Source organism: Manis pentadactyla, chromosome 3 (genome assembly GCF_030020395.1).
Source record: "Manis pentadactyla isolate mManPen7 chromosome 3, mManPen7.hap1, whole genome shotgun sequence".
NCBI lineage: Eukaryota > Metazoa > Chordata > Mammalia > Pholidota > Manidae > Manis > Manis pentadactyla.
Window position 1 is genome coordinate 98,566,880 of NC_080021.1, and position 18,555 is coordinate 98,585,434.

Here is an 18,555-nt window from a genome sequence, read left to right on the forward strand (position 1 = left end):
ACACCTACTTATTGGTAAATATGACACTTTATAATTTTAAGGGGATTTACAATTACTCTTGCTAATTAGTCATCCCCATGCCTGACTCTTCCAAGTAAACATCTCCATTTTAAAAAAGAGGCAGTAGTCCCATGGCTTGTAGAAGGAATGTCTGTTTGGGACTTAGGGTTTGTTACTGGGATAGTGGCCTCCTGCTTCTAAAGCATGACTTGGAGGTAAGTATTGTGTGCTTGTGCTCCAGTGCAAGGAACTCAGGTTACTTTGATGTTCATATTACCATAAAACCCTTTCTTTCCTCACTACTGAGGCTTCACTTGAAGGCCTGAATCAGTGTTATGTTTCAGGTAATGATTTGGGAGTACTATATCTTTTTAGTTTTGGAAGGTTTTCCCCTAAAGGCAAGAGAGAGACCTGGGTGGGGACTGGCAAAGCATGATTTCGCACGTCCCATTCATTCCAGCACCTTCCGTAGTGCCACTCTGGGCTCACAAGTCCCTGTATGCGGATGTCACCACTTTGTCCCCATTTTACCCCTAGAAAATTCCTTCCTCTGAGGCTGACAAAGCTGGTCAGAGAAACTGTGGTCCTCCTGCTCTATACTGCCTCTGGATAGATATCACCCACTCACACACAGACCCACCAGCTTTATTAAGCACCTGCTAGGTGTCACACAGGGGGTGTGCTAGAAATCCACTTCTTGGAAAAAGTGGATTGAAAAGACCTTATATTTACTTCCTGAATTCTGTACTTTCCAGCTTTCATAACAATATGGCATGTCTCTTACTTAAACCTGGCAGAAATTCTGTGATATCTGCTGTGTTTTGAATGTTTGTGTCCACCCCCAAAATTCATATGTTCAATTCCCAATGCCCCGTGTGATGGTATGAGGAGGGTGGGGTCTTTGGGAGGTGACTAAGTCATGAGGGTAGAGCCCTCATAATTGGATTAGTGCCTGTATAAGGAGACCCCAGAGAGCTCCCTTGCCCCTTCTACCAGGTGAGGACGTAGTACAAAGGTGCCAGCTATGAGCCAGAAAGAGGGCCCTCACTAGAACATGACTGTGCTGGCACCTTGATCTTGGACTTCCCTACCTCCGGACTGTAAGAAATAAATATCTGTCATTTATAAACCACCCACCTGTGGTATTTAGTTATAGCAGCCTGCATGGACTAAGACAGTATCTGAAACTAGCTACTAAATAGACTTAACATCCTCAGTGCCTCCACATTCCAAGATTGTTCTTTTAGGATGGGCATCTGGGAGTCAGGCTAGATTTTTGTACTGTCCCATCCTTCATCAAAGAAGGAATCTGTACTTCCTGATCCTACATATGTGGTACTTTATACTATACACTTTCATTGAAATGATATTTTCTATTATTTTGTAATGTTAATGTCAGAATGCAAAGACAAGGCATAGAAGGCAGAAAAAAGTTGGAATCATTAATGCTTCATTTAGAAATTTAGCTTTTTGTTCTATAAATTACCTATAACATAAATGCACATCTACTGAATGGGAGAAAATATTTGTAAATCACGTATCTGTTAATATCTAAAATATATAAAGAACTCATACAACTCATTAGCAATAAAGTAATCTGATTAAAAGGGCAGAGAATCTCAATAGACATTTCTCAAAAGAATTCATGCAGATGGCTAACAGACACATGAAAAGATACTCAACATTACCAACCATCAGGGAAATGCAAATCAAAACCACAATGAGCAACCACCCCACACCTGTTAGAATGATTATTACCGAAAGACAAGAAATAACAGTGTTGATGAGGATGTGCAGAAAAGGGAGCCCTGTGGACTGTTGGAATGTAAGTCAGTGCAGCCACTATGGAAAGCAGTATGGAGCCTCCTCAAAAAATTAAAAATAGAATGACCATATGATCCAACAATGGATAAAGAGGAGGGCGTGTGTGTAAGCGTGCATGTGTGTGCGTGCATGTGTGGTGGGTGGAGTACTATTCAGCCATCAAAAATAATAAAATCTTGCCATTTGCAGTAACATGGATGGATCTCAAGGGATTATGCTAAGTGAAATAACTCAGAGAAAGACAAAAACCATATGATCTCATTTGTATGTGGAATCTTAAAAAAAAAAACAAGCTCATGGATACAAAAAAAAAAAGGCAAAACAGATTGGTGATTGCCAGCGGGTGGGGATGGAGGAGGTGGGTGAAATGGATGAAGGGGTTCAGTAAGTACATATTCCCAGTTATAAAATCAACAAATCATGCAGATATAATGCACAGCACATCATCTATAGTCAACAATACTGTATTATGTATTTGAAAGTTGCTAAGAGAATAAACTTAAAAGTTCTCATCACACACAAAAATTTTGTGACTCTGTATGGTGACAGATGGTAACTCAACTTATTGTGGTAGTCATTTCACAATATGTGCAAATATCAAATCATAATTTGTACACCAGAAACTAATAACATATATGTCAATTATACCTCAATAAAAGTTTTTTTAATTAAGAAAATGTGTGGAACTATTAAGGAAAGGGCTTTGTCTGAGCAGCATATCTTTCTCTAGTAGACAAAACCATGGCTGATGCCAGTCCACTCATCCCACTTTTTATTGATATTTGCACTGACAGAACACACCCAATTTCATTACAAGCTCTTCAGGTGCTTTAAAACAAATTAGCATTTGTCATCCCTATTTAACTGCTGGGGCAAAGAGCCACAGCAAGGTTAAGTGACTTCTGCCTCAGCACTCACCACAAGTCACCAGGGGAATGGCTCAAACTCTCTCTCTCGCCAAAGTCTCTCTATTCCAAGCTCATTTACATGATGTTTATCTTGCTTCCAAACAATACCTTAGATTTTCTATAATGTCTTTCCCTGGCAAGGTAATTCATTTTTAAATATTCACTCTGTAACTCATATGCTCTAATGAAGGAAGGGAATGTAAAAGGATGCTCATTTTAGGGACAGGGCTCTTGGCTCATTATTTGACCTTCATCAAGTTATTCATCATGTCTTTTTATTGGAATGGTGGTGGCTACCAGTCACCATTGCTTATTGTCGTCAATTCAACTGATAAACTAAGCAAGATTACTGTGCAGAAGAGATTAGAGAATCTTTATCACCCTCCAGGACATTTCCATTTCCCCATCTGAGCCAAAACCAAGTTCAGAGGCCAGAGATCTAGCAAGATATTGGGGTCCATTCCAGATCTTCAAGTAGGAGGGAAAAGGAGCATGTCATTACTTTCCCCATACCACCATTACTCCCACAAGTGTTTGCACTCCAGATTATTACTGAGTTGCGTGGCTGTGCTGGTGAAGAACAGGGAAAGTACTTTGAGCCTGCAGTGAGGAAACCAGTATTCAGTGATTCACATCAGAGCTGGGCTGTGTTCTGCCTTGTTCCATCCAAGCTGAGGGAATTCTTGGCTTCGTGTCAACACACATCTCCTGGAGAGATGCCTTAGTTTGCACTTTTGGACAATTATTCTGTCCATAGCATTTTGTCTCTTGTATGTGTTTTACTTGCTGTTTTAGTTGGCTAATCTGCGTGGGATTCTAAATCCAGTAAACACAGTACAATGTATATTTCCCTGGCTAACTGTATATGCTAAACCCTGTGAGTATAACGGTATAGGGAAGCAGATTTGTCTTATTTTGGGAAAGAGTATCTAATTGGTCTTTTGAGGATGATGCTCCAGTGTGGATTAGAACTTCAATACAAACCAGTCATTGCATCGCCTACCTCCTTCAGAAGTCCTGCTTCAGGTGAATTATGCTCAGATCTACAAGATCTCTGGTGTACACAGAGTTAAAATATGTTCTCTGCATCCAGGACCCAGGGTGGGGCTAAGGTTCTTGACCTTGTCACTCTTCCTGAGGACAAGAGGCAAAGAACAGATGAATCCAGCTGTGAATTCAGTGTCCCAGAAAAGAGAAGCAAAAATCTTTTTTAGCACACTGACCTATCTCAATCTGTTAGTCATCTGCAAGACTTGATGATAGTTAATAGCAAAAAGAAAATGTGAAACTAGTTTTGCTATGAAATGTATAAGAAAAAGGTAAATGAGCTACTTATTTTTCTTTCCAATTTTTTAAGGTAATTAGGAGAACTAACACCAGCCAGGTTTGAGCGAATGCAAACAAGACCCCTATAGGCAGCACAGTGTATTAATGTAAAAATATGCCTAGACAACATAACTTGTCAGAGAGGATTATCTCTACTTAGAGAATCTGCAGGAGCCCCTTTGCTCCACCATTCAGAATTTGACTAGAGAAGAGAGTGGGGAAAGAGAGAGAGAGAGAGAGAGGGAGCGCATTAGTGAACAGCTACTGTGGCATTGATGTTTGAGCGTACTTCTGAACTGGCTTTTGTTGAGACTATCAGTGTATCAGTGTAGAAAGCATGCGCTGTCCCAAATCCGCTGTTACTATGAGAAATGAGGAGCTGCTTTTAAGGTATGTTGTGTCCTTTGTTTTTAATTTTTGCTTTGCTAGTTTCTAGAGCTGGCTGAAACAATAATCATGCTCTGAATCAAGTAGCTTGCCTTATCTTAGAAGAGAAAAAAAAGAATCTAGAGAGAGGAGGGGAAAGGAAATCGAGACCAAGAGATTGAGAGAAAGAGCAAGCAAGAGAAAGGAAAAGGACAGCTGTGTGCGAGTTATATTTGCACTAGTTGCCGTTTGAAAGCAAATCTGTGTTTGCTCGCTGCTATTTGTGAGTGGCCAGTAGGTAATTTTAAAGGCTCTAAATCTGGCTCTTGGTTTGTCCTTTCCTTTGCAATATCTAAGCCTCTGTTATTATCATGTACTCTGCATGGAATAATCACCGAAAAAGGAGCTAAGGAGACTCCATATTAGACTTGCGTTCTAAATACCGCTCTAATCTGGACTTAGCCTACCTAAATAGTCCTTCTGTGTTACCAGGTTTGGATCACTTTATCCTGTTTGCCAAAATGTGTACCTGTTTAAAGACCTCTATTCATGCATGGCGTCCTGGGTCCCTATGTAATGAAAGCAAATATTTGTTTCCTGCGTCTATGTTAGGGTTCCATCGCATACCAAGAATGAGCCACCACTGACCTTTTGGGAAGCAGAGAAAGAATTATGATAGAATTGGCATTCTGCTTTGAAAAATGTAGTCTTTTGTTTATTTGCTAGCAGACATTGTAGCACTGAATACATCTTTGGGTCTGACAATGGGACCGGTTGAACAATGGAGCTGTCAAACTAGCTTAATGCATGTCTGGGGCTTTTTTTTTTTCTTTCTTTCTCAACACTCTTTTTATTTGCCTTAATCTTGTTTGTATAAACTATACAGAATGGAGAGCTTCTAGAACTGCTTGTTTGCGGTTTTGTGCTTTTTAAAAATTTATCTCCCGTTCATAGTGCTTTTTGCATTTTGCAGCTCTGTTGGTTGGATTAAGTTCGAGATTTATTGCTTACTTCTCTGTTAACTACAGAAGGAAATGTATTGATTGAGACTGCTTGTAATACCATTATCATTCTGGCAAATACCTTGTTATCAGACATGCCTCTACAGTGTTTAATACTTGGTTTAAAATTTGCCTGTTTGATGCACTTACGAACCATAGTATGAAAAGAAGTTAAGAGAAACATTTCCAGTGTTTAAGTAAACTGTAATTTCTAGCCTGTACCTTCTTTTTCACATCTAGGCAGATAAACAGTTTAGAAATTCAAGGGCAACAAATTCAAGTGGCAACTTTTGCCCTTATAATTTGGGTCACAAACTATTATATAGCCTATTAAGTTGTTGAGTTAAAAGTCTCTATGGAATATATTGAGTTTTGATATACGGTTATATGCTCATAAAATACATTTTTATGCAGGGCAAACATTCCTCATGTTTTCGAAGATCTTTCATTTTATAAGATAAGCAATGATCTCTAAGGTATAGACAGAGTTCAAAAAGAGAAAATGGGAAAATCTATTTCAAAGTTCTCAAATATTCAAACCATTTTCTTCTCACATGAGATGTAAAAGAATTGGTCCTAGAATATTAAGTGGTAATTGATTTATGTGACAATCATCTTTGTAAGGTTGGTTTCCATAAAGAATATATCTTATCTAACATTTTCGGGATTTGCTTGAATAGCTGTTTGTGCCAGAGCAATATATACTGAAAAATATTAGTAAATTTATAGAGAAAAATTAAGTTTCTAATTTTTTTAAAGAGAAAAGAAATAATTTTAAAGGGCAAAATGTTAAAAATATTTCGTTACAAATATTTCCTCTTGGATTTTATTATGGTTCAAATTAATGATGTTCTCAGTAAATAAGGAACAAGATGTATTCCTTATAAAAACACAGTTATGAAACTAACTATTTTTTAGATTTTGGACATGCCATTTCAGTTTCTTAAACTTAAGTTGAAATGCTGTGAAATATTTAAGAATTATTTAAATATTCGGAATTATTTAAATTAATGTAACAGGCTAAATAAATTGTCTTCTCAAGTGTAGATTTTCTATTGACAATATATTCAGAGCCCGGGTGGACCCAAAATGTATCTGTAGTTTTATAATAATATTTTAAGAGTTATCCGTTGTGAATAGAGTAGATTTTAAATGCATACTTATTATGTTCTCCTACTTCCAATGGGATCTGAACGGCTCGTTCTGTGGGGTATGTCGATAATTGCTTTTAGGATGAGCTCATAAAAGGTAATTGACGAAGCTTTGAATCTGAAACTGACCCACTGTTTCCAGCACCATTACCTAGATTCTGCTTTCAGGGGAAATTTTTGTTCCAAAACAAAGGTTGCAAAGCCATGTTTGTGGTTAGGGAGAAAAGCAGCTTTCCATGCTCCCTAGCTGCTTGTCAGCAACTTGATGAAATTAAGAAATAACCAGGAAACCTCCCTGTCGAATTTTTTACTCTATTACAATAATTTACCTGTGGTCTGTTCACTTTAATTCCTGGGTCATCATAGTTAGGTCCAAGAACAAGGGAAATCCTTACTTTGTTTCTCCTGTGATTTGACCCATTATCAGCTTCCAGAATTTGAAGACTCCCATTCCACTGGCCAACATACAGATATCTAGTCCTTAGCCTGATGGAGAAGGTGTGAGATCTCCCAAAGCTGGCAAACTTGTCTCCATCTATTTCTGCAATAGTAATAAGATATGTGATCTGTATCCTGCCACCAAGCCTCTCTGTTTGATGCTCCCTCTGAATAATGACCTAAACAAAAGTCAAAGCAAATTTTAATTCTGAGCTGAGACTTGCAGAAAAGAAACAGGAAAAGATTCAAACTGAGAAAATGGCTTCTTTCAACAGGGTAACGATGGCACCCCGTGTGCCTTCACACATGAGCCTGGGAGAAGTCTCAGCAGTCCACAGACGAACCCTGAAACCTCAGTGTATTAATTTTCCGTTATTTGTTACAGTGAAACCTCACAGCTTTTTTTTTCTTAATGTGAGTGTATGTCATTGCAAAATATCCCTTTTGGGCTAAGAACAAAGAGCATTTGATTAATATTCATATGTGGAAGTTTACAGCAAGTGGGGATTGTGCTCAAATACCTAGGAAGTCATTCAAAGAGTGACTTCATGTTAATTATTGTCATCAGGGGGGTGAGCTAGGTGAAAATGCAGCTCATGGAAAGTTCGTTGCTCGCAGCCCTGGAAAAACCTGGGTGGATGAAAAGAAAGGTTAAATCCAAAAGGAAGAGAGTTGTGTGGGAATGGTCATTGAAGGGGTCAGAATTTGTAGATGCAAAAACACCACTCTGATTTATTATAATTGCCATAGTGAGGAAATTAGCAATTTTCAACTGAGTTTCTTGCGTGGAGATTTCTGTAACAGTCATTAAGAGAATGCAGTTCGTTTAGCGTTATCTTCCACAGCCTTGTACCATTTATAGCCACCTCTCTGAGCAATAACAAGCACAGTCCATTCCATTGCAGTAATGCCTTGGATCAACTTTATTAGCCTTCACTGAATTTCTCTGTACGTTTTGGTAATTCCTGCGGGAGTTGTTGAGGGGGCAGGTTTCTCCTTCCATAAAACTATTGATTGTTTCTCTAATGGTTATTGGCTTTGGGAGTTTTTCTGAACTCATAGTAACTTTTATTCTGTAGGAAGGAGGAGACAGTGGTTTGGAGACAATTAAAATATGCAGCATTTTTACTTAACTGACATTGGGGAGAGGGAGTCAGAGGAAGGAAAGCATTTGTGAGGCTTTAATATTGTACCCCACTAAGAAGGGGAATGAAGTGTCCAGAGCTGAAACTCCCTTTGGATCACACGGCACCAATCTGCAGAGATTGCACTGAGATGGAAGTGAAACATACATGTAGGACTGTGTGAGTGTGTGTGTGCCTGTGTGTGTTTGAACTCAACTCAGAAATGTGCTGGGTAACCCTGATGTGGAATGAGGCACACCTTGTTCTCAACCTCTGCCTCATGTCATTTTGTTAGGGAAGATCAAATACAGGTATGATTACCTTCCCTAGTGAGTTTTTCTGACTCTGACTGATCCCAGCACATTTTCTTGTATGTCAAGACCACCACAGTTAACAGAAAATGGCATCTGTGGGGAGAAGATGGCACAGGCCCAGAGTGGTATGTATGACCAAGGTAGCTTGAGCTCAGCCCATTCATTCCAAGGTGACCCACCCAGGACTGCGACAAATCACCGGGGTTTATGAAGCAGGACTTGCCGGCATGCCCCTACAGAAACATGAAAACTAGGATTTTCCTGTAAAATTGTTCCTTTTAACAAACTTTGTTGTCTTGGTCAAGAAGAGCTTCAAGTTTGAAGTTATTATGCTGATAAACCCACAAGATCCATGGCATTTTAAATCCCTGTCTTGAGAGAGGCTGCAGCTGCAATTAGTAAAGCTGGGCATTGAAACTTATGGATGGCATTGCTGGCTTCAAGCTGCTGTGTGGACTGACCAAAATGGGCAGTTATGCCTTGTCCTGAGGCAGATCAGGTGTTTCTCAGCCATCCCGTAAAGCTGTGCATCTCAGTAACACAGGGTGCCTATAAAGGCATCATCTCTACATGCTACATGCCTTCTCTTTGATATCTTGTCCGGGACGCCAGCGCTCCTGTGGGCTCTGTGAGATGGCTTACCTGTGCATTCAGAGATTTAGGAAGCATCTTTGGAAATGAAAACTCACTGACATGGGGGCAGATGGCTCAGATTCCTGGTAGCCACCATTAAAATTCATTTTGACCTTCTCTTTGGAAACTGACTTGATAAAAAGGGACGGAGACCTCATCCCAAGCCCCAGATGCCCAGTGTCTGCACTCCACAAACCATAGCCTTCCTCTTCCCTCTGGGGTTGGCTGCCGGCCTTAGAAGTACAAGTGCCAGTGAAAACTTTAATGCAACAAGAATGATAGGATTAGGACTGGCTTGCTCTTTTCCTTTCTACCTGCCAGCTCCAGGTTTAAACAAAGATGCAGGTCCTGGGGAGTCAGGGGTGACTGTACTGTAATTGGAAGTAAGGAATAAAATCAAAATATAATTAATCTGCTCTGTGCCTGGCACTATGCTGGGTGGTTTCTTTTACCTTATATATGCAGCTGACACTTGAATAACATAGGTTTGAACTGCATGGGTCCACTTATACATGGATTTTTTCCAATAAATATATTGGAACATTTTTTGGAGATCTGTGACAATTAAAAAAAAAAACTCCCAGGGAAACCATGTAGCCTAGAAATACTAAAAAAAAGTTAAAGAAAAGTTATTATTTCATGAATTCATAAAATATATGTAGTTATATTTATAGTGTATATATATATGTATATATATATAATTTATATATATATATAATATATGATTTACTACCATAATATGAACAGTAGGCTATTAGTAGTTAAGTTTGGGGGAAGAATGCAGAATTTGACTGCACTGGGCAGGCAGGGCCCCTAACCCTCTCATTGTTCAAGAGTCAACTGTAATTTAATCCTCACAGATATCCAAGAGTTAGTGGTAGTTATGTTATACCCATTTTAAAGATGAAAAACTGAGATCAAGAGAGATAAAGTCACAGGTCCATAGACCCACAGCTTGGAGTAGAATGATTCTAACACAGGATTCATCCACACTCCTTCCCTGGCCAGCTTGACAGTGTAAGTATCTAATATGTGACACTTATAGTCATGTTTCCCCCTGGTGCTGTATTTTCACTGGGGACCTTGATTTGTGTGTCTCTCATAGTTTTGCCACTGAGGAAGCCATACAACAAGAAAGGAAAGATGAAGAAGAAGAAGAGAAAAAAGTATAGCAGTCTTTCCTTTTGGGTTCTAACAACTCTCTCTATATGCCCACTTGTCCGCTTTGTTGTTCATGAGGCCTTTGCATTAAAGCATCCTGGACCTCACTATTCTCAGGCTTTAATCTGTAGAATGGGAACAGATGTTAGAAGGACAGAGGCTTTTAAAGCATTATGAAATTGAAATGTGACTTTTCTTTTTATCTGTATAAAGGACCACAGTATGTCCCACTGCAGTATGACCAATCATTCAACTAATATATATTGTGCCCTATTGATATAGGACAGCCTCAGCCATCAGGAAGCTCACAATAGGCATGGAGCAGAGAGGGAACAGGTGGTGTAAAGCAGAGGAGAGATGCTGAACCAGGTCTTGAAGGATGGATGAGTGAGGAGGAGAGGGAAGGGTATCCTGACAACTCTCTGGACTCATCGTTGCCATTAGCAGAATAAAATCCTCAGCTTCACCATCTTCTCCTTCAGATCCCAAAGTCATCCACATCCTTCCTCTGCTTTAACTTTGCCATGTTCCTGTGAAATAGGACAAATGGAGCTATGAGCTTCCAGAGAATATTGAGAGACCAAGGGATCAGGTAACAAAGGATTCCTCAGCATAGAGATGAAACAAAGGTAACTCAGCATAGAGATGAAACAAGATCCAGCATATTCCACCTGGCTTGGGGAGAAAGCTTCAACAGTTTTCCATGAAGATTTTGGGTAGTTCTATTAAGAGGAAGAAAGAAAAAAAAAGTTTTTTTTCCCTAATGAATTTCATGAATTAGCATCAAAAGCAAATTTAAATAAAAAGTCATTTGGGATTTTCAAAAACCTCTCTTATAAGCTAAAAATGGCTAGAGATTTGAACCATATTATAGGGAAAAAATAAATTTCCTGTGCTCAAAACCTTAATGTATTTTCAACCTACATGTCACTTTAATAGCTTGGTTATATAATTGCTGAAGTAATAATTAGGTTATTACATTGTACTTCTTATCTGAAGATCATGGTAAATTTTGATTTTTCATCCATTATCCCTGCAAGGAAATGATAGCCACGCATATGCTGGTCTAGCTGATGAATCAGAAAATTAAATGATGCATTCTCAGTGTCATTCAATTCTTTGACAGAATCAAATGTACAATCTAACAGGTTTGGTTCCTTAATCTTATCATCCTGTCACTCAGTTTGAAAGTAGCATTTACCTTAAAGAGTCTGATCTGCATGTACCCCATTAGTTGACTTCTGATCCCCATAACCACAAGCTCTTTCATGGGATCCATCATCATTGTGGGTAACGTACATTCATGTGTTTTGTTTCACAGAAACCCAGACTTCTCCTCTCTTAATCCTCACTCTTCAAGATGGTTTTTTTCAGAAAAAGTCGAGACATTCAGGCACATGGGGCTGTCATGCGTCCAGGTTCCCACTCAAGCGAGATTTTGAATGTTGTGGAGGTCTGGCTCAGTCAGCCCCACCCTAAGGCTTAAAACTTGCATTTCCCATTCCTTCCCCACACCTGTTGCTGTTTGCTCCCTGGACCTCATGTCATGCCTGCTCCTGTGTCCACCCAGCTGTTGCTGCTCAGCTGTTGTATTTTGTCAGGCAGCAGTCTATCCTTTTTCAGTTTTACAACATGTGACAGTAAGATGAGAACTTTGGCCAATTGGGGAAACACTTTGTGAGGGTTGAGGGGTGAAGGGCAGATTGCCAGGGAACTAAAAACCTCATTCAGAGAGGATAAATATTCCTGCCGCCAGGCTGGCACCAGATAAGGGTACCTGGTATAGTTGGACAAATCTTGGCATCTTCGAGGGGCCACAGGAGCATTCCTGCAGGGGCTTTCCCTGAGTGCCTTTGTGTGCAAAGTGCCATGCAACACAAGCATGCCTTCTCCTCTCCACCCTTCCTCGAGTCGTCTCCTTCCCAACCTCCACATCCTTGCTCACTTCATGGGATTCAGCTGTACATCCCCCACTCCTGCTCCCTGGACATGTCTGGAAAGGAATCCCATGGCTGGCCCCAGAGACAGCTGTTCCTAGTTCAAAACCAGCCGGGGTCAAGGCAAGGCACACTTGGTTTCTCCCATGGCCACACCCCTTGCTTTGGTGGTCACCTGTCTCCTCAGCCAGCAGCTGTGGAGGACAGCTTCTGGCCCTGTCTGGCTCCCATTTGTGAGAGAAAAGGTGGAAGAGGAGAGAGAAAGAGAAAGCCAAGTGGGGGAAGGCAGCGGCAGGGGAAAATGGAGAAAGCGGGAAAGGGGAAAGGCAAGCCTGAGCGGGACCTGATGAGCTGGCTGGGCTCTGGGTCTGACAGGTCCACCGAGTTAGCATCTCACCCCCTTGGAACCGAGGCTGCTGAAAACTCTAGAGGGGCATCTCGTTTTCGAGCACGAAGGTATGTTTACAAAGAACCATCTTCAGCATGAGGGCCTCTCCACAAGAAAGATAAATTCACCATTGTGTATTTTTGCTCTATTAAAAACAGATTCAAAAAAACAAGGGATTGCAAAAAGCCGGTAGCAGCTGTTCTCAAAGGAGAGTGACTACTTAAAATGCTTATAAATATGTAAAATAAGAGCTTAATAACTATTTCATCTTTATTGGCGTTTCATTTCACTTAAGTCATTTTAGGAATGTGATAAACTCGCCATTCCAGAGGCTTTGATGGGGTAAGGGTAGTGATCAGTTGATCACTGTAAATTTATGAGTGGTGATAAAAGTATTTTTAAGAGATACCTTTATGAAGCTAAGAAAAGATATATTTGCAATGTATCACTTAAGGATCTGTTTGGTTTTTTTTAAGCACATAACACAACCCCATTGTTTATTTTTGCAAGTTGCTAATGAAACCAGAGTAAGCCAAGAACAAACACATGGCCACAAAGTCAGATACTCTCTCAGGTACTTAAAATTCATGTGGATTTCAAATTTATTGGCTGGAAATGATGGGAAATCCCCTTATAGCGCCTGTATTTCTTGCTCCAAATGGCTCTGAGCACACATTGGGCTTTTTTTTCTCTCTCTCTCTCAAATCAAAACAGCTATGTTACTAAAATTTGAATTTGAAAATGTGACAGGGGAAAGATGTTTTGGATTCTAGTTTGCAAGGATGAGCCAGAAGTGAGGGTGACCCCTTTTGTGAAGGTGGCTTTTTGAGTAGACTGAACAGAACTGGTACATCTCTAGTTGCGTAGCTGATAGTCTATCGCTTTTAAAGAGATGGTGATGTGTGAAGTTATGCAAATGAATAAAGAATGGAAGTTTGTCACAAAATACACCAGTTGGAAGAGAAAATTAACTGTTTGTAAACATTGATCCATATATATCAGGCACCAGTGTTTAAGTTCTATATGAACTTTGTGCAAAAAACATTGAAAATTATAGTCAAGAGACTGTATTCTGGTTAACTGATTGAGTAGGGTGACACGACTAGGATTCTCCCAGTTCAAACAGTGTGTATTCTATGTTCAAATGCATTTATTAGCACTCTGTTTCTATTGAGAGTTTAGTTTTTAATGCCAGTGATAATTCAGTGCTCAAACAATGACCGTTGCAGAGGACTCAGTGTGAGAGGAGGCATGGGGGGAAACAGGCTGCTGAAGCAGCACAGGGCTCTGGTTGCCTTGGAAGGCCTCATATAAAATGAGGTCATTCAGGAACTTTCCCTTGAAGTGCTTCCAATTCTTGAATTGCCTTTTGTTTGGGAAATGAATAGCAAGTTGATTAAAAAAAAATAGACAATTAGGGAAGGTTGGGGGATGGGCCTAGGGAAGAGCTAGGGTTTTTCTACAACGAAGCTAAAACTATGGGGAACTGTCATTGTTCCCAACAGCCACATCCCCAGTGATGCCAGCACACACTGGTGTCACCAGCTAGGCCCTGTCCACAAGAGGGGCCCGGTGATGGCCTCATCCCCTTTCACTGCTGTTAATAAGATCCTTGGCTATGAAATAGCTTCACTGAACCGGAGTCTTCAGCAGCGGCCCAATGGAGCTGTCTGCCAAGCAACTCCAGCTGCCAAAACATGATACCTGATGGCTCATTACTGCATGAACATTAAAAAAGGGGCCCCACTGAATCATTCTTAGATTTTTTTTTCCTCCTGCCAAAGCAGTGAAATGAGAAATTTAAGCTTTTCATCTCGTGGTATTTGCTTTGGAATTTTTTTCATTTTCAAGCTCCAGCTTTCGAAATTTGTGTTTTTTAAAAGGCCTATTGTATGTGCACTGTGATTATGGAAACAAAACGCTATGGGGTGTGTGTGTGCGTGTGTGCGTGTGTGTGTGTGTGCTGTTTCTGGCACCTACATCAAGTGCCTATGCAATCATTATTTATGTATTTGGCAACCAAACTATTTAAACTCAGCTGCACTCCGTAAGTATTCTTGGTTTACATCGCCACTGTATCCCATAAGAATGAGGTTTTTTATTTTTGATCCTGGTTTTGCTTCTAACTTTAGATGGCAAAAGCAAATGTGTTTTGAAAACTCTGGTACACTGTAGTTGTTAAAGAAGGCAGTAACCTATGCACTTGTAATTCTTTCTCTGTGACCTACTTACATACTACTCCTCTCTCCTTATAGTATGATTAAAAGCTGCTTTGAATCCACTATTGCCTCAAGGGATTTGAGGCTAGAATTTAACAAACTGCTGAGAAGGCTTAAGTCAGTAAGAGGGCTTCCCTACAGCTTCTCCCAACTAATTCACATGCAATTAAAGAGAAAATAAATATTTCAGAAGTGTACATGTTAATGAAGCTTTTTCTGCGTTATAGAATGTAGATATTTATGGAACTTTATTCCATGGCTGATTTGAAAATATTTTTCTTTTTGATTAACTCTGTGTTTTGCTTCTGTTCTAGAGGCTGGTTCTGTTTGTTTGTTCTTAAAATAACTTTGTTTTATAGTAAGCTTATTATATACATTTGTGATTTAGGTAAATAATATATGGAAAGCCAAGAACTGTCCAGGTTTGTCTCATTTATAGAGTTAATTACTTTATTAAGAGTATTGAAAGATCAACAAAATTCTTATAATTTCAGTGGCAGCCTGCAGTCGCTGAGGAAGGGAATAAATGTAGCTTAATATTATTAGGAAAAGCTTGGACATTTTGGATATAAGAATCCATTTTATTGCGTATGTTTTTCAATTCCTTACAAACCTAGACCTAGCTCCTCAGAAAGGCAATATTTTAAAATAAAGGTTAGTCCTAGTCCTACATCTAACTGTTTTGGGATTAGCACTCTGTTGGTTAAAAAGAAGATATACTGTACAGCTGAAGGTAATTAAGTCCATTAACTAAGTATGGAGTTAATTGAATATGTCAGGCCTGTTATTCAGTATTGCTCAGTGCATCAAGCCTGGATTTAAAATTGATATGTGGACTTAAAATTGGTATATAAAGATCTGTTCTCCTTCATAACCTCTGAAGATAGTTCTCATTATCACACAATAAATTGGTGACAAAAGATAACAATCTGTTCTCCATATTTTGGAGTCTGATACATTTAACTACACGTGACTTAGTTGTTTAACCCTCTGGCTACCGTGACTATATCCTCAGTTGTGATGTTATTACAAAATAAAAGTGATTACCAAAAGAGGCAAACCATAAACTGCTGATACGCAATTTCTGATGTTGCTTTAGAATATGAAAGGTGACATGAAATTGTTTTACATACTTGTGACTGTGTGGAAAGTTCCGTTCCATCTAAATAACCAAACAACAAAACAAGGAGAACGCAAAATTAGAATGTCAGCATATAAATACTTATCTTTAAAGAATGTTCACAAATCACTTGGGAAAATCAAACGTCCTCCTTCCATTTCTTAGTAAGAGTTTTGTCGTTTTTCTCAATGCCTATTAGTAAATCAGCCGCAAACTTTAAGTGGATATTTAAGCTTCATGGTCATTACATCATAGACCTCACACCCTTTCATGAAGTCACTCTGTTGGTTTTCAATCATTGTATTAAATACTAGGAAACAACGAATTGGTGATTTATCTTTTTAAAAGAAAACGTGATGTATTATTGTTTTATCTCCAGTCCCTTATACTTCTGAATGTTTTCAAGATGATACAAAAGGAAATATAATCGTGCAGATATTGATTCATCTTTGTCCTTAAAGCACGGAGATAAGTTCCTTAAAAAGCATTTGGGCCATCGACCTATATTGACTTTGGCTAAACCACGAATGCGATTTCAGCTATGTTAGTTCATACACTGGCAAGCAGATCGCACCAAGGAGCATTTAAAACTGACACTCGTGATCAGTCCGTGCCTTGTGGCTTCGCTTGAGTGGCTTTGATGGGCTTTGGCGGTACAGGGGCCCTCCACCTCCTTCGTGCGGTTCTCGGGCCTCGTGCCAGGCGCCGTGGCCATGGGGCACGGGGTGGAACAGGCGGAGGCAGCGCGCCCCGCCAGCCGGCCTCTCCGCGGCGTGGGGCGCTCGGCGAGTCCGGGGCTGCGCGGGCGGCGCGCTCGGCCTGGGCGGGTCCTGCCGGGGGCCGGGCGGGCCCGCAGGGGTTAAGCGGCGGCGGCGGCGGGCGCGCAGCTCCGCCTCCGCCCGCCGCACCTGGCGCTCCGCAGCCCGTCGCCTCAGCCCGGCTTTCGGAGGGGATTGGCGGAGAGCAGGCGGGGAGAGAATGTGACAAGCGCCGGCTCGGGCGGCCGCCGGGAGGCCGCGCGCACCTGTCCCTGCCCGTCTCGCGCCGCCCGCGGTCGCTCGGACGCGCGCACTGCCGCCCCCCGTCGCCCCGCGCCGCGCGCGCGCTGAAACCATGACTTCTGCCTTCAAGCTGGATTTCCTCCCGGACATGATGGTCGAGGGCCGCCTGCTAGTTCCCGACAGAATGTGAGTGCGGGCGGCCGCGGCCAGGGCGCCTCCTGGGGCACCCCGGAGACGAGAGCGGGCGCCGCTCGCGGGAGGAGGGCGAGTGTCCGGACGTGTGTCAGGGACCTGGCCGGGGCCGGAGCGCGGGGCCCGCAAGTCTGGACGTGGGGTCTCGCCAACGGGGACCCGGGCGCGGGACCGAGGAGCGGGGTGCGCGGTCTGGGCGTGGGGTCCTGCCGGCGGGGACCGGAGAGCGCGGCGCGGCGTCCCGGGGTGGGGTCCCGGGGCGGGGTGCGCGCGTGCACGCTCGTGTCATCTGAAATGCGGGCTGATGCAGCTCTCGTGGCCCATTTCAAGATCCCTTCTTTCCAAATTACCCGCTCGCTTAATTGATCATCCTCAAGGATTCCTTTTCTATGGTGGGCGAGTGGAAGGAGAGAAGAGGAAGAAAAAAAGGGGAGAAAAATTATAAAGCAGTAAAATAGTCAGGTGTACGCTATTGCAGAAATTAGAGGTAATTTTTTACGTAATCATGGTTTGTCTGATATGCAGTCTATAATTTAATAATTCATGTGTGTCTGGTTGTTTTACATGTCGAACTCGGGTGGAGAGTTTATTGGGAGAAATAAAGATCTGGGATTCTCAAGGAAAGGAAAGTATGTTTAATTTTTATCTGGTTCGTTAGTCTTGATAGGAAAGTTTCTGTTACCAACTCAGGCTCTGTCTGGTCCCTAGAATCTACTTGTGTTTCAGGTGTATTATGAAAAGAAAACCTAAAAAGATTGCCACTGTGGGTATGAAAAGTCTCTGCCCATTTTAGACCTGGAATATATAAAACTCCCTCTTGTCAGGCAAGAAATTTGATAGTGGCTCTAGGCTACAATTAATCTAGTGTAAAAAGGACTGCTATCCTTGGTAAGAGTACATATAAAATGTTTCCTATTCTACACACTTCTAAGACTTAACATCTATTCTTTCTGGCACCTAATGTACCCTTTGCAATTTTTCAGGCCATTCCAAGCTTTATGATCCATTTCCCTGGCAACTAACTTCCCCCTACGGTGTTAGATTCATTTTCTAGTATGTTAAATGTTATGAGTTGAAAGATTCTTGAGAAACTCCGCAGTGGCCAATTATTTGAGCCCCTAGGATTAAAAAAAAAAAATGGGGGGAAGGGATGATAGAATCTATTAAATGTGAACTGTGTCCTCCCAGTCGATATTAAGAATGTTAACTTGCTTGTACATGTGGTCAGGTTCATTGTCCCAGCTAAGATAAGCAGATAGTGTAAATTAAAATATTGAATTTCCCTCTGGCAGTTTTCTCTGCGAAATTAATCTTGGTTAGTAACATTCCCATAATATTTATTTTGAAAGATCTCTGTTCTGTCCACCTTAAAAGATATATCAGTATTAATATACATGTTTGCACATTAGCTATTGAAAGTTTTTTGTGTTTTTCCCTCTCTAGAGGAGTGTC

General features: G+C 41.0%; 1 protein-coding gene across 8 annotated transcripts in view; it reads left to right on the forward strand.

The window, feature by feature from the left end:
• The window catches only part of CELF2 (CUGBP Elav-like family member 2), a 722,220-nt gene that overhangs the window by 430,142 nt on the left and 273,523 nt on the right, over positions 1 to 18,555 (forward strand). Inside the window, exon 1 of one of the 8 annotated variants that reach the window (XM_036908146.2) lies at positions 4,269 to 4,448. The exons of 3 other annotated variants lie outside the window; for them this stretch is intronic. In XM_036908146.2, the coding sequence (XP_036764041.1) occupies positions 4,396 to 4,448 (53 nt within the window). In that variant the 5' untranslated portion in view covers positions 4,269 to 4,395. Of the gene's footprint in view, positions 1 to 4,268; positions 4,449 to 16,348; positions 17,098 to 17,121; positions 17,591 to 18,555 lie in introns of those variants that run through there. 4 more of the 8 variants (XM_036908141.2, XM_036908143.2, XM_036908145.2 and 1 more) reach the window with 4 other exon arrangements.